This window comes from Lycorma delicatula, chromosome 4 (assembly GCF_047948215.1).
Source record: "Lycorma delicatula isolate Av1 chromosome 4, ASM4794821v1, whole genome shotgun sequence".
In the NCBI taxonomy this organism is placed as follows: domain Eukaryota; kingdom Metazoa; phylum Arthropoda; class Insecta; order Hemiptera; family Fulgoridae; genus Lycorma; species Lycorma delicatula.
The window spans coordinates 64,316,140-64,332,751 of record NC_134458.1 but is presented as its reverse complement, the minus strand read 5'-3'; the positions used below and the strand labels follow the sequence as shown (position 1 = coordinate 64,332,751).

At 32.1% G+C, this 16,612-nt stretch overlaps 1 protein-coding gene across 5 annotated transcripts in view; it reads right to left on the bottom strand.

Annotated features, from left to right (window-relative positions):
• emp (epithelial membrane protein) overlaps window positions 1-16,612 on the bottom strand; it is a 236,494-nt gene that overhangs the window by 79,948 nt on the left and 139,934 nt on the right. For all 5 annotated transcript variants that reach the window (XM_075363163.1, XM_075363164.1, XM_075363159.1 and 2 more), the window contains one exon: window positions 16,241-16,332. In XM_075363163.1, the coding sequence (XP_075219278.1) occupies window positions 16,241-16,332 (92 nt within the window). The remainder of the gene's footprint in view (window positions 1-16,240; window positions 16,333-16,612) is intronic.

Below are 16,612 nucleotides of genomic sequence, written 5' to 3'. Positions count from 1 at the left end.
AGATAATATGCGCTCGAGAATTTTTCAAATAACTCCTTCTGAAACGATATTATTATTTGACGACTTCGCGATGTCGCATCATTATTATTTTATATAAATATTGTTTTTATTTTTAATACAGATTGTAACCGCTTTTTTATTTATTCATTTTGTACTGTGTAATTCTGTTCTGATCGAGGTGTTCCCAAAGTTTTACTTGAACCCTCCAGGCGAATTACTTTCGAGTAGCACCGTTATCCGTTGTGACATCATCTACATCCGTCATCCGCTGAGAACCGAATTTTTGCTATTTTGTTTGTTCATTAATTTTTTTTAGAATGCAATAGAAAAATTATTAGAAATCAATCGGTATACGATTAACAACCCGCATTATTTAAAAAAAAATAAAAATACCTCACGAACCTTTCAGAGGTGCCCATATCCTTTTAATGCCGAGCAATTACTGAGTATTTATATCGCCACAGGTTGCCGAATCTAAAACACCCCATCGGCTTATTATGTTTTACAATTTTTTTGCGAGAACAATCAGTCAAATCGTTGCACAACGTATGAGCATTCTTACCGAATTCGAACGGATGATAACATAGCTGTAATCAGCGCTTATCTAAAAAATTATGAACGCGATTGTTTTATGACGAATATGATATTAGACGAAGCGGATACGAGAACTTCAAACGTGTCGCCCGGAGAAAACATAACAGTTGTTGCCGGTTATTCGATGAAAGAGCTGGAAATTGTTGTAGAGCTACACGAGTCGGCCGCACGACAGATTCTAGACTCGACTAGAAGAAACACAACGACCTCATTACGCAGTGGCCAGTCGGTTCTCATGATAATACAACATAGTCATTACGACACGAATGAAAAACATTTCTCACAAATTAAATTTTGCGGTTACTTTTTAAGCTTCACTCCGTTTAATTATAGTTTTAAATTGTATACAATAGTACCCTAAATACGATTCTTTCCGTTTATTACATAGGCGTTATTAATGAACTATACTCTTTCATTAAATAAAATTTATTATAGAATAGTATTAGAAACTAATTTTTTTATGAATTTTTTAATAAAATTCTGTTTTCTAACGACCTAGTTATGAAGTACTTACAAAACATTTCGGTCTCGAGGTTTTTGATGATTTCCTAATAAAACAAAGTTCTTATCAAATACTATTCGAATTACCGAGTGTTCCTCCGGTAACCGGTTCTTATGCACAAAAAAAAGTAACTCTGAGCGCAAATTAAAAATAAATAAAAATTATATTATTAAATCTTATTTTGTTGATAAAGTAAACGTAAATGTAAAAAAAAAAAAAATAAATAAATAAAAAATAAAAATATAAATTAAAATTTAAACTTAATTTTTAATTTAAAAATTATTCATATAAAAGTTTACGCTTATTTAAAAAACAACGTTTTTAAAATGCACTTTACGAAACAATAAAATCACTGTATATAAATTAATAAAAAAAAATAAGTTTTTTCCACCGATAGGGAGTCCAAGCAACCGTTCAAAATTTCCAAAACGAAATTCCTACAAAATTTCAATAAACTTTTATGGAATTTATTTATTTTCAGTTGTTATTATTATCATTTTCCTTTAATGTAAAGTGAGTCGTATACGAGCTGTAAACGCCAAAACATCACTTATCGTCAAGAGGGGAATCCCGGCTTCCATACTCCCATAAAACAGCCTTAAAGGCTTTTCCGACAACGACATCACGGTACTGACGGAAAATTGATCCGTCCGTACCTTTCCTAGAGGGCCTTTCTAGGCCACGCACAGCCCGCTAAGCACTGAGATCTCCGGCCTACTGTCGATTGGGATTACACACACACGCGCCGTACACACACACATTCAGCGGTACAAATCTGGCATATGCGGCATCGGTTGTCAGTTTGGTCGAAAGCTATCCCCATGCAAATTCCACGTCACAGTGAGCTGCAGAACGCGACTGAGGGAATTTTGGTGGCAAATTAAACTTCATCACGCATTCGGAATCCGCACGATCGAAGTGAGAATCCTGTCTGCATCCTGTCTACATTCAGCGGGTCTCGCTGAGAGCAGCGGATTTTTTCGTTGAATGTTCAGTTTTTTAGCGGTAAGAGCCACCGCTACCCGCTCGAGACCAGACCTATTAAGGACCTGATAGGTATACAAAAAAATCTAATTCGGCAAAAAGTTTCTATTTATTGCAAGGGTGGTTTTTATGTTTTTTTTCGATACGACTGCTCATGCAGCAGTAAATCGCACATTTCTATTCCACAAATCCGGCTACACAACTTTTTTAAATAGCCAAAAGACTCATTTTTCAATTATTTATAGGTATGCCAAACATAAATCATATGATGTAATCAAAGATTTAAAAATTTCTGCTTCTTTCCTAACGCGCAAGAATTTTCACAAACTTTACTTCAAATCGGATCAGCCTTGCTACCCTTTAATGTAAATCCTGTTACATTACTAATCAATTTTGGAATTTTTATATCATTAATAGTCACTTTATTTGGAGTTTGAAAAAAAATTTCGGGATGAAAAGTGGCTTTGCAAACACTGTATTTTAGCGTCTATAAATGAAGCCGCAGATTTAATTAACGAAAAAATTTATATTTACTTCCCGTAAGTGTTTCAGTGAAAAAGTTCATATATACTGTGATGAGTGATGAAAATACGGTTAACTACCCAACAGAAGTGTGAAGACAGCCTCTCACCTCCTCGGATGCCACCCCACAATTTATTATTAAAAAAATATGCGATTGTTATGTTTTTGTGTAACTTGCATCCACCAAAGCTACGTAATGGAACACGTCTTATGTCTGAAAGTATGTCTTCTAACGTATTAGAAGCAATTATCCTTACAGGTTGCGGAAAAGGAGAACACGGATTTATACCCAGAATACCCATTATTTACAATAACTTAACTTCCAATAACTTAATCTTCTTGGAAGATATTTACTAATATCTTCCATTTGAATTTAAAAGAACACAATTTCCTATTCGATTATCGTACGCGATGACAATAAGCAAAGCCCAAGGACAAACTGTGGAAGTTGTGGGTCTGGATTTAGAAGAACCGTGCTTTTCTCTCGGACGTCTCTACGTTGGATGCTCTAGAGTAGGAAGTTCTAAAGGATTGCATATTTTTAGCAAAGAAGACAGAAAAACAACAAATATTGTCTATCCCAAAGCTTTAGAGTAAAATTATGAAATAGAAATAAGAAATCGAAATGAATAATTAAAGTACCGGAAAAAAAAAATAAATCTTTTAATTACAGTAATTTTTCATAATAAGCAGTTTATGTGAGGCACGCAAAAATGAATCGTGTCTTGAAAAAATTTTCAAGATTATAAAAAAAACGCATATTTGGCTGTACCTCATGGGTTACGTGAAACACAGTTACAATTATTTTGTAAACTTCTAGTGGATTTTATAACTAAAGTTAAAATTATGTATTTTTAAACGATTATGATAAATCAGTTTTAAAAAACTGAATCTCCTTTTACGCCCCAAAGGGCAGAGCGAAGCGATTCCTGGCTGAGCAGCTAGATGGAGCGATAAATGCGGGTCGATAAATGGAGCTGTAGCTAAAACATTACTACAATAAGTTCATCTCGGCGAAATGCTAATACGTATTTTCTTAAAATATTTCAGTAAAATACTTAATATTCTCACAAACATGAGGATACGAACTTGTCTTGGGTTGGAGGCAGAAACCCCTGGCTAGACGGTTGGGTGAGCGAAACAAGCCCTGACTGGCTAGTTAATAGTAATATTGTTATAATTATAATTTAATCGAGTATACAGTGTTAATTCAGGATCGAGATATTTGCAATCGTTTCGAATTTGAACACTCGTTTCCGACAAGAATCGAAAAGAGTGTGAATATTAAAAACTGGAAACGAAGACGAAAAATAGGGAGCATTCGACAAACTGAAGGTCGAAGATTACAGAAAACGACTAGGTAAAAGGATTACCGTAGGCAAAGAAAGATAACAACGTCAAACGAAGGAAGAAAAAAAGCCTCATTACAAGGATTGTAAATAAAATAAAAAAATTAATTCGAAACAATTCTCCGTACAATATGTAATTGTTTTCTCAGAGTTTATTAATATGCGGATTTAACAGTGATTCGCAATTTTACACTAGCGATATCTAATACGTCAGAACTCGAAGAATTAATTATAAAAGTTATAAATAATTACAGGAGTTTTAACGAGAAATAAATTATGGTGTTAAATTATTCTTATGACTGGCATTTATTTCTAAATCATGCATGGCGTTAATTTTTATTATATTCCCCTCGTCTTTTGTAACTTATACGATTACTGGATGTTTTCAATTCAAGGTTTCTCGTTAAAGATCTTGAGAATTAATCGGCAGATTTTAAATTATGTTTAATATTAATAGCCTACCTAAAAAAATATAATAATAAGGCTGAAATTAGTATTCTTAAAGGTTTTTTTACTTTACTTTCTTCGAAAGACAATTCTATATTCGGTAAATATTATTCTTATAAAATTTCATATTTCTTAAAATTTCATTATTACGATTGTCGATGTTAAATTACGAATCTATATCGGCATCGCGGCCACTGAAATAAAATGAGAAAAAGGATTGAAAAATCGTAACAAACCCGATCGAATTCGACGATCGGTTATTTTATTTTAATTACATTTTGTTATTTTATGCCTGCGAGAAAGTTGAGTCGTTCGGTAAACATTTACAAGATTCAATCTCAGAATTTTGCAGTGTTACTATTTTTTCCCAAAATATTATTCTTTGGTTTAACAGCGCGTATCTTTTGGCTCATTCCGTGAATGTAACCCGTTCCATTCGAAACCGTTTTAAAATTCTTTATCTTTAAAAAAAAATGCCGGTTTTATCGATAGGTGTTGAAACCGCTTCTATTTCCAGCGATCGAATGGAATAAAATAGTAGTTCTAGCTTACATTCGATAACTGAATGCGCTGATATAAAGTTAAAAGGCATCGCTTAGAAACATTAAAATATAATCGATTATACTCATATGTTATTTATTAAATAGCATTATCGGATAAAATTAATGTTAATCACAGCTCTAATATAACACTATTATTTATTAGAATCTCTTTGGAATCGAACATCATTCTCAAGGCGCAAAAAATAATTAAAATGTTCTTAGAAAAAGGTTTAAAATTCGATATTGAAGTTTCCTGTTTATGAACTTTTTTTCATTTTTACGTTCGTTAATGGATATTACGAAAGGGTTTGGATTCTGACGATTATAAATTTCAGCAGCCTGTACTTACCACTATAATTTGAGTTCGAGGGAATTGTGTTTTCTTTTATACTTTTAACCTTTTGTTCATCGATTTAAACATTTTTTTTAACGAATTTTTAAAAAAAAATTTTTAACGATTTTAAAATAACGTACGTATTCTGTTATCCACGTTTTTCTTCGTAGAACGTCATTAACCTTAATTATTATTATTTTTAATCCTTGTTTTCTTCAACCCATCTGTCTTTTTAACAATTTTTATATTTATTTGGCTATTTTTTTTTATTTTACATTAAATGCTAAAATCTCCGAGCTTTGGCCACAAGCCTTACTATGTAGTATCGAAAAAACCGACTCGATCGGTCCTGTTCTAAATGTCTGGTAAACGCCGGAACTTTTCCAAACGGGATAAAAACATCCAAACTTCGTGAAAAATAGACCCACCAAACAGATGGAACCCTTCGGATCGAAAGTATCGCGTTCAAGAACGATGAGTTTTGCAGTTTCCGGAAACTGATGACAGGAATGTATAGGATGTCGACCCGGAATACACAGTTCCCTCTGCGATCCTGTGGTCTGTTTGGACAGCATTCTCGATAAATTTCCTGTTATCCTCATATTTCTCAGTTTTTGACCTCTTTCTTACTCGTATTTGTAAATTTCGGCCTAAATCTTGTTATAACCGAATCGTAAAAGAATGCGAGTCCTCTCCGGCAGCAGTCTGTAATTTAACTTAGAAGAGTCCGCTTAATTACTATATAGTTAACGTACATGTTCTCTTGTAACTCAATCGTATCTATCTGCCGCGTTCATTTTTCCCTCGCTCTACATCAGTTTCTTTTATGAGCTTTAGATGGGTAATAGATTATTAGTTTACATAGAAGTGCGATACTCCGTTGTTATTATTCGTTAGATTTTCATAACCCTTTATACTTTTTATTATTTCGTGTCTATTTTCTGCTGAACACCTGGACGTGCGGTTTCTGCAGTGTCACGGTATCGTCAGTAGATACGGGTTCGAAAAAATATAATAATGAACTTCTCACAGAATAGCTCGAAAACTATATATTTTTTATCGTTTTGTAAAAGATTGGAAGAAATTTTTTATTTATTTTTTCGTACCCGCTGCATTTTCATCAGGTTATCTTATTTTAATTGTCCTATAACCTCTCTGATCGTCTATTTATCTTTGTGGTGTAGTCTAAATAACTATTTTAAGTTCTTATTTGTTCCTCGGTTTAAAAAGTCTATCCTACTGTTTTTATAGAAACTTCTGATATTTCGTACAAAGACTCGATGACTATTTAGTTATTATACTTTATAACGACTTCATTTCGAATATTCCCCGATCGGAGATCCTACCAGGGTACTATTTTACCTTTAGAATATTTTATCCGCCACCAAAAATATTTATTGTACATTCTAAGGGAGGGATTGAAGAAAAACTTTCTTCAGAAAGTTCGGTTTAATTTTTCAGCCCTTTTCAAATACCACATGGTTTCTAAAATTCAGGTAAAGCTAAAGTTTAACTCTTCGTTGTGACCGTAGGAAAACCGACTCCCGGACAGACTACTGAAAAGACTTTCCATTACTTATCCTGTAGTCCGGCCTTTCCACAAGTATCCATCGGCAGTCTTATGATGCTTATTTCAGCAAGAAATAAAATATATTTTAGTGAAAAATCTATATTAAAAATTAAGATTCCTGTGGGTTCAAGCGTGCGCGCGGGGTTCGCTTAAAATGTGCTAATAATAGCTTACTATTTCTTATATCTACTGACATTACGAAAATGATATTAAAATATCACGAAGTCTGTTTTTAAAAAGGGGGGGGAAATGCTAATTAAATAAATTACACTAAACGTAAACAGAAAATTTACAATACTTTATAAATAAAAAGATTCTGAAAATTTACGGAATGCGTTAGATAAATATCAATAAAAATACTTGTCAGTTAAATTAAGAGACAATTGAAGTTAAAAACCCATTAAAGTATAAGTGTGTGTGCGCGCGAGCACATATAGAGATATATATTTGTATGCGCACAAATTATATATGTATATAAAAACCTAAACAGATGGGTCTAAAAGCTTGTTTACTTTAAATTCAGGTTTTTGTCTATAGAACGCTATTATGTAACAATTATAATTTTTATAGTAAGTTTCAGAACAAAGCGTATTTGTGATTGAGTATTTTATATATATATGTATATATACTAGCACCCCGTATGGCTTCGTTCGCTCTATATAGTTGCTTGCGTTTCTCGTCGCGATCAATTTTAAAAAAATTTTCTTTCTTTTTAATCAAGTAACCGAAGGCAGGTGCAGCCAGTCGCGTCGCCCATACGCGTATAGTTGCAGTAGCCGTGGCTGTGTTGGTCGAGTCGTTGCGCTGTACACCGTCGCACCTCTTAAAAAAATCGTAATTAAAAAAACCCCGAAAATAATTTTTATATATTTATCTGAAGAATATTTGCAAACCCAAATCTACTGAATATCTCGTTTAGTATAGTCGGAAATGGGGAAAACTTGCAATCATTGTTCAATGTTTTTTACCCCGTTCAAGGTAGAATTACAAAAAAAACTTGAAATTAGTTTTTAGATATTCACATGAAGATTACACACACCAAAAATCAAGTTGATATCTGCGTTTATTACCGAGAAATTAAAAAAGTATTAAATTTCATTGTTTCTTCACTTTAACCCTTTAAACCCGGAATTTCCAAAAATTCTTTCTTAGTGTGCACTTTCACTGGAAGAAGAACGAAGATTCAAATTTTCATCAATTTATCTTCAATAGTTTTTACTGGAGTTTGATTATAAACGCCTCACGGTGTGTGTGTGCGTGTATATATATATATATACACGCATATATATATATATATATATATATATACTGATTTTCGGATAGTGTACGTTGAAATTAAAAAAAAAACAAAACTGATTTCAAGAGCTACTTATTTACTTCATACAATGGCTCTCAAATATTCAGGATTCATTTCCATGGAAATTTTAAAGAAATTCAACTTTAAATCAAATATTCGGGTACATTTTTAATAAAATATAATTTAAATAACAAATTCTAGATCATATCTCTTAAGTATAAATACTAAATAATATAGTTCAAAAAACATTTCACTTGCATAATAATTAATTACCTTCATAACAAGAGATAAATATTGAAAATTAAAAAAACACCACTGCCGACATAAAATATTGCTGACAAATATTGCTCTTTAATACAGGATAATTGAAGAGCGTGTGGGTGACAATTTTATAAATACTTTTTCAAATTTTTTAAATCTATTTAAACATATATATATATATATATATATATATACATTTACATAACCTATAACATTTCCAACGCGTAGTCATATATGTAAGTCGGTTCAGCCTTTGAGCTGCTACGGTGAAACAAACGTACATACATGTATATATATATATAAACAATAACAATTTCACTCCTTTTTGGGCGGTCGTATAAAAACACTAATTACATGAATAAAATTGATAATTTGATCTATCAAATGATACATTTGAAAAAAATTTGTAAGATAAATGAGTCGTTTTTGAATAATTCGCATCTCAACGCTTCATTTTGAACGATTTGAAAACATCGTATCACATACGTGAGATGCGAATTATTCAAAAACAACTCGATGATCTGATAAATTTTTTCAATCCTTTAAAATTTATTTAAACTTATATATGCATATACATATTTATACAACCTACGACACTCCCGTTAATGTAAGGATTCCAACGCGGGATCATAATCTAGATCGGTTCGGCCGTTGAGCTGCTACGGTGGAACAAATATACATACATACATATATACACCCTAAATACATAATACTCCTTTTTGGGCAGTCGTGTAAATAAAAGAAAGGGATTATTAGTTAATATTTAGCAATAAAATTGTGGCGCAAGCTGACCAATGGTGGTGCGCCGGACAGCTGCACATGGCTCCCTCCACAATTCTCTCCCGCTAGAAGCAGTCCGTTGTCAATTAATTTACAGATTATTTAATTTAATTTCTATTCGTAGATTATATTTATTTATATTATATTTTTCTATTTTTTATTTATTTATTAATTTTATTAATAAAAGAAAGGGATTATTAATGAATATTTAGCAGTATAAAAAACATGCTTACATGATCAAACATACTGCCCGTAAAAAAATCAAAAGTTTTTTCTTAAATATTAATAAACAATAAATAACAACAGCAATAATAATTATACAATAAATTAATAAATTTTACTACCGTAATTCATTCATCCAGTATCGTAGCAGATCTTAAAACACAACTATTATCGCTACAAATAAATCGATACTGAAAAAATACTATTGATTATTGATTTAGAATCGTATATATGCTTTTTGTAGCCTTTTAGTAAAAATTAAACATACATATATACTATATAGCCTATTGCACTTCCCATAACGTAAGGATTCCAACGCGGCGTCATACATCTAATTCGGTTTGGCCGTTGAGCTGCTACGGTTGACAAACATACATACACATGCACCCTAAAAACATTACACTACTTTTTGGGCAGTCGTGTAAAAACTTTCTAAATTACATAATGCTCAGTTATCATTTTTACCCATCTTCGTCAAGAGGAAACAGGTGATTTAATTCTAAATGTTTCTTGTAAATTACTCAAAATTCTTAATTCATTTACATTTTCCATAAAATTTATCTGTTATTTCTTATTTATTGCTTTTCATAAGAAGCTGTGAATCTGAGGGATTTTTCACATAGATACAGAATTTAAAAGAAATCCAGTACTTTTCAAAATAACATCAGCATGTCTGTAAATAGTATAAATATTCGTGCGATAACTAAAATTCTTGAAAACCTTGAGATACGATAAAAACTTTTTTATCAAAGTAAGGGTAAGTAGATCAAAAGCCTTGAAATATATCCTCCGGTCTTCGGTTTAAAATGACGTTCTGACCAACGGCTACCGAAAACAAAGAAGAGAATTTGTAACCGTGATATTTTCCTTCGAATTTCACCGAAACTACTTCGGTTTAAGGAGGATAAATAAAATATCGCTACCGCAATTAAGTATTATAGTTCTTTCGATCGATGCTTTGTTAGCGAATTAAAGGTGAAACCATTTTAACATTTTTATTCGTTGATTGCTATATGAGTGGATATAAAAACAGTTTACTGCATCGAAAATAATCATGCGGACGGATGCGCACCGTTGTTTTTATATTAATCGGCGTTCTACTCCTTTTTGCCGACTCGTATTTCTGTTATTCGGCTTATGTAATAAGTATCTCTTACTAAAGTTTTGGTATTCGACGAAATATATTTTGTTTCATGTCGTTACGGGACACGATAAGTAACAATTTGTTTGTGATCGTATACATGTTATTTGAATTGTTTGTAATGAGAAACGTTATGAAACGTAAAAAAGCATTTTTTTCTTAAGATAATAATATAAAAGGTTTGTAAATAAATTACATGTTATGGTATAAATTTTTAAGAAATTCTTTTCTCCATTGAAGTTAATGTTCGGTTATCAGAGAAATTGTTATATTTACAAGTTTTTAATTTTCATACCAATGATGAAATACACACTAATAAATACTAATGAATGAAATACTGTTATTTAGAGTCGACATTCTTTTAAGTAAACGTTGAATCGATAGAATAGTGAAGTATTTAAAGAACTAAAAAAAGCAACGTTTTAATTTAAAAAGATTTTAACCCGTGTTCTTTTTACCCGGCCGTACATTGAGTCCAATTAAACGGCATTTTGCTTAACATAACAGCGGCTAGTTGCAGAAGTAAACGAGCGTTTATAACTAAAACGTATGCATCTCGAAGAAAGCGAGATGCATAAAATTTTCGGGGTTGTATTTTTCAAAATTGCGAATATATATGAATATGAACATCTTTAAAATTCAAACGAAACGTTTTCTGAAGTAAGTTTTTCGCATCTAGCTCGTTTTGTGATCGAGCTACTGCATCAAAAACATCCTTCTTGTAAAACGTTTCTCTACCAAACTTTCCATACTACCTGTTATAAATATTCCTCTTAAATTATCATCGATTCGCTGTTTGTGATACTTTAAGGAGTAATGGTGACTCGGCGTTATCGTTCTATTTCAACTGTCTGACGAGTTATTTAAACGGAAAGATACGATTGTTAATAAAATGGACCTAAAAATACACTTAATCGGACTTAAACACGAGTCTACTTCAAATTAAGTACTTATATTGAGTAAGCTTTAAATACTAAAGTGGACTTAACACTAACACTAATTAAAAGGACTTTCGATACTAGCAAAAAGATTTTGTTAAAAAGTTACGTGTACCGCATAGCAGACGCAATCATAAGAAGCACTATCCTGTCGTTTTACGGAGTTTCTCGAGGATAGATTCTTAACGATAGTATTTTATTTCTTTTTATCGGTATATTTCTAGCATATTTATCTACATTCAAAAACCATTCGAAACGAATAATTGTGTATTTAGCAAAAGAGAATACGACCGCATAAAAAAAAATTTCCCTGATAGTCGTCATACGGATAGACGAATGAAGAATTATTTTAAAAAATTGGTGAAAAAAGGGATTTGCCAACTTTATTACATGTAACACGGTAAAATATAAAACGTTTATAAATGAAGTGTACACAGGGTAAAATCCTCGGGCACAAAATCGGCAAACTCGCGCGTGTAAATAATTTACGTAAACGTTTATGACTGAAATATAGAAACCAACCGGACAAAAATAAAATGCGATACGATCCAATATCGATTGCAGAAGACGGTCACACATTCGATCAGAAGGAATATATAGTATTACTACGTTTTTGTCGTTGAAGAATGCCCTTAAACGATCGGATACATACACCGTTACATCTGCTAGTCGATATAAATTAACTGTTGGCGACCCTATTAACGACTGTAAATATTATAAGCTTAATTAAGTCTTCGCTTAAACGGCATCACTTTCACAATATTTCTGCCTAAATGTCATAAAAGAATTACATTAAACGGGTAGAAACTGAATCGGCACACCGTCTCTTTTACTCGTTTTATTTTTTAAAGAATTGCGACTCGGGACGAAATTTACGAAACGCATCTTTCTAAAATCCGTTTTATGCGGTATTTCTGATGCTGACAGCGATCGTTCGATCACAGCGATTAAATACTTAAGTTCTCGTGGTCGGCCAGGAAAAGGGACGATATAATAAAATGATGCATGAATTCAAAAGATATCGTAATTCGATTTGTTTATAATAAACCGGGAGTATCATTCAAAGAATTATGAAATCGACTCGCCTATTACTTTTTGTGTTTAGAAATATAATTACGTAAATTTTTTCTTTTACCGTTTTGTTTTTTCAAATTAAAACCCTTCTTTAAGTTAACTTCCACTTTCCGCTTACGTACATTACTTTAAATGAGTGTCAACGATTCAGTTGTCAATATCAGCAACTAACTTATATAGTATTTATTATAAGAGTTCCCGAATCAGGATTATTTCTAATAACACCTTTCACCGAAGAAAAAGGTTATCATATTAATGTGCAATTTGTAATGAATCCATATGTAATGTGTGTTTGTATTATTACACTTATTTTTATATGTTAACTTAGGTTTTATTTATTTTTAGACAGAATTGCATTTGTTTTTATTTTTTGAATTGTTTATAATGGATTAAAAGAAATTGATTCATATAAATACTTATTTAATTATTCCTTAATTAAAAGTTAATTCGGTTAAAATAGGTAATAAATAATAATTTAAATACATAAATTCAGAATCCTACCATACTAAACGGCATTTGTATGTGTGTCTGTGTGTGCGCCCCCTTTAATTTAGTACCGTAATGTACCGATCGCTAGCGGAAAATCCCGATTCGTTAGTACATGTCTCGTGGTGGTCAGGTGTATATTTGTTATATTATTATTTATCGATATACCGTATATACGAGTTCTGTAAATAAAGTAATGAGACTAGTTTTATTTAGCAGCCAAAGTGGCAACACTGTAAAGTTACTAGTAAACATATGGTTATATGAACAGCTGATTTATATTAGGTATTAATACTTTTTTCTATTGTTGTCACGTGAGACGTAAACAAACTTCGTGAAACGAGTTTTTGTTGTGCGTTACAAAAATGAGTGATACTAATTATGAGCAACGTTGTGCATCAAGTTTTGTGATAAATTCGGAGAAAATGCTACTGAAAACTTTTCAAAAATGAAAAGGGCGTATGGAGATGATGATTTGTCACGAGCCCAAGTATTTAGGTGGTTTAAAGCCGGAATTATTTACGTCCCAAAAAAGCAAAAAATTAGCAAATCAAAACCACGCTAATTTGTTTCTTCGATAGTAATGGCATTGTGCATAAGGAGTTTTTGCCTATAGGACAGACTGTAAATCAATTTGTTTACTGAGAAATTCTTGAAAGATTATGGACAGAGATGTCCGCGTGATGACCAGCCATCAAAGCCAACTGGATGCTGCATCATGGCAATACACCTTGTCGCACTGCACTCTCAATTAATGAATTTTTGGCAAAAGAAAAACATTCCTGTAGTTCCTCAAACAGCTTATTCATCTGACTTGAGTCCCTGCGACTTTTTCCTGTTCCCGATTTTAAAACAATACTTCAAAGGACACAATTTTGGAACAGTAAAAAACATTTTTAAAAAAATGTAAGCGACCATCTGAAGGATATTCCGGTTTCTGAGTTTCAACACTGCTATGAAGAGTGGGAAAACCGTTTGAAGCGTTGCGTGGCTTCCCAAAGAAACTAATTCGAAAGTGATCTATGTATAATTGGATTCTATATAAAAGGTTTTTCTGAACCAGTCTCATTACTTTATTTACAGACCTCGTATACCGAAGTTTTGGGAAAATTTAGTACTTTTTAACCGGATCGGAATTTTCGGACGAAAACCGCAAATATCTCAAAAACAGTCTGTCCTAGCGCTCTGAAATTTTTTTTGACCCCCTTGACGGTACTCCACCCGCTCCCAGTGGTACCCTCGGATGATAATATTTTCAAGTGCCCCCGGGACGCCGTTCGGAAATTGGGGAGGGATGCGATGAGGTGCCACCGTAATATTTCGGCAACCACTCGTCCGATTTTCACGAATCAAACGGAGTATGTATCAGCAGATCGAGCGCTAACTGTTTAACGATCGGGTTCACTCTTGATTTACCGGATCTTGATTATCCGTAAATTAAATCGTTTAGCCCTATGTTTTGATTTCAATCACCCACTGTAAAACGTACCCATCCGATCTTTCGCTAAATACGCTCAAACCTGTGCGCTAGGGCAGCTGTAAAGTATGAATTTATAAAGTCTAAAAAGTAGAAAATAAAAATATATAAAAAAAGCCTTCTAAAAACCACTCAATTAAATAAACTAAAAAGTTGAAAATAAAAAATATGTAAAAAAAAATTTAAATACCACTCTTAATTAAAAGCCCTAATATGTAAAAAATAATTTTAGGACGATATCTTAGAATGGATTTGACAAAAAGCTTTGACTTTCATGTAATCGTACATATCACTGTACGATTACATGAAAGTCATAGCTTCAAATTAAAAATTTGATGTTTTTACCAATTTTTTCTCATGGTGAATGGCGTAAAGAGTGGGGTGCAAATACGCATTAGAAAACAAATAGAAAAAACATCAAATATTTAATTTGAAGCTATGACTTTCACATAATCTTACATATCACCATCAAAGTATGTTGTCAAATCCATTCTGAGATACCGCCCTAAAATTATTTTTTAACTTTTAGTGCTTTTAATTTAAGTGTGGTGGTTTAAATTTTTTTTTACATATTTTTTATTTATTTAAGTGATTGTTTTTTTTCAAAAAATAATGAACTAAAACCAAAATTAGGCACCGGAATGTACCGATCACCAGCAGAAAATACCGATTCGTTATCATCAATTTCTAGAGTTAAATTTTTAATTTAACTTTCGTTATTTTCATCTTTCAAAAAAAAATATTTTTACATAATAGGTAATCAGTTTTGGACACCTAATAATCCCATTCCGAGACGCCGCCCGCCAGGGCAACCCGTCCGGAGGGCCTACGGCACGCCTCCGCAGTTAGTCTTAAAACAAAATGAAGTAACATTTAATTAACTAAAACGGCCGATGATGATGAAGTGCCCGAAAAGTAAAAATGTACCTTTGTGGAGAGCGGGTGGTAAGTTATTCTCGTTGTCTTGCAGTATCGATATCGATAAAAACAGTTCGTTTTGAAAAAAAAAACACGGTTGTAGAAAACTAAAACATTAATATGAATCAAGGAAAACTTTGAATGGGATTCCATTTCGATTCTGTACAGTTTGTAAAGCTTATTAATAATCGGTAAAGTCAGTTATTTTTATACGGATTTGAATACTAGATCGTGGATACCGGTGTTCTTTGGTGGTTGGGTTTCAATTAACCACACATCTCAGGAACGGTCAAACTGAGACTGTACAAGACTACACTTCATTTACACTCATACATATCATCCTCTGAAGTATTATCTGAACGGTAATTACCGAAGGCTAAACAGGAAAAAGAAAAAAGAAAAAAAGAACCTTATTAATAATTACGAAATTTGCAAAATAATTCGTAACAGTCTTTCATTTTTGGAGTATATTCAAAGTGCTTTCACCATTTTGTTCATAAAGAATTACATAAATAATTACTGTAGAAATTAAAGTAATTAAAAGAACTGTTGTGATTCTTAAATCGTCTCATTATTTAATTGAAATTTTATGTATTTATTGTTAAAAAAAATGTTTATAGTTAAAGCCGATCGACATCGATATTATTATTATTTTATATAAAAACGATTAATTTTACAAAAAACCTGTTATAGGTCTTTGAATATTTCCTTCATTCTATATGAATTCCACTTGAGTTTATTTTTTTATGATTGACGAGGTAGGAGTTTATGAAATAAATGTAATTTCAGGCAAAATACTTACATTATCTATGATTAAGTTGACCCATGCTGTGAAGAAGAACGTTACAAGTACTCCGAATAAAAGAAGGACTAAAGCGATGATTATTATGAACCCTGAAAAAGAAAACGAAAAAAATGAGTTTTTTTCAATTACCTTAACATGTGATTAAATACTAATCTAAATTATTATACTTAAAATATGGGGGTTTTCTGTCTATATAGGTGCGATTTTAATATATCTTAGAAGTTTTATCCTTTTATATGTTCCTACTGGGCTAAGAAACGGCTAAATAGATTAAAATAATATTTTAAGACCTGTTTACCTTATACATCTAACAATACCATCTTATGTTTAACTTGTATCCGAGCACACCGTCCCCGTCTCGATGAAAAA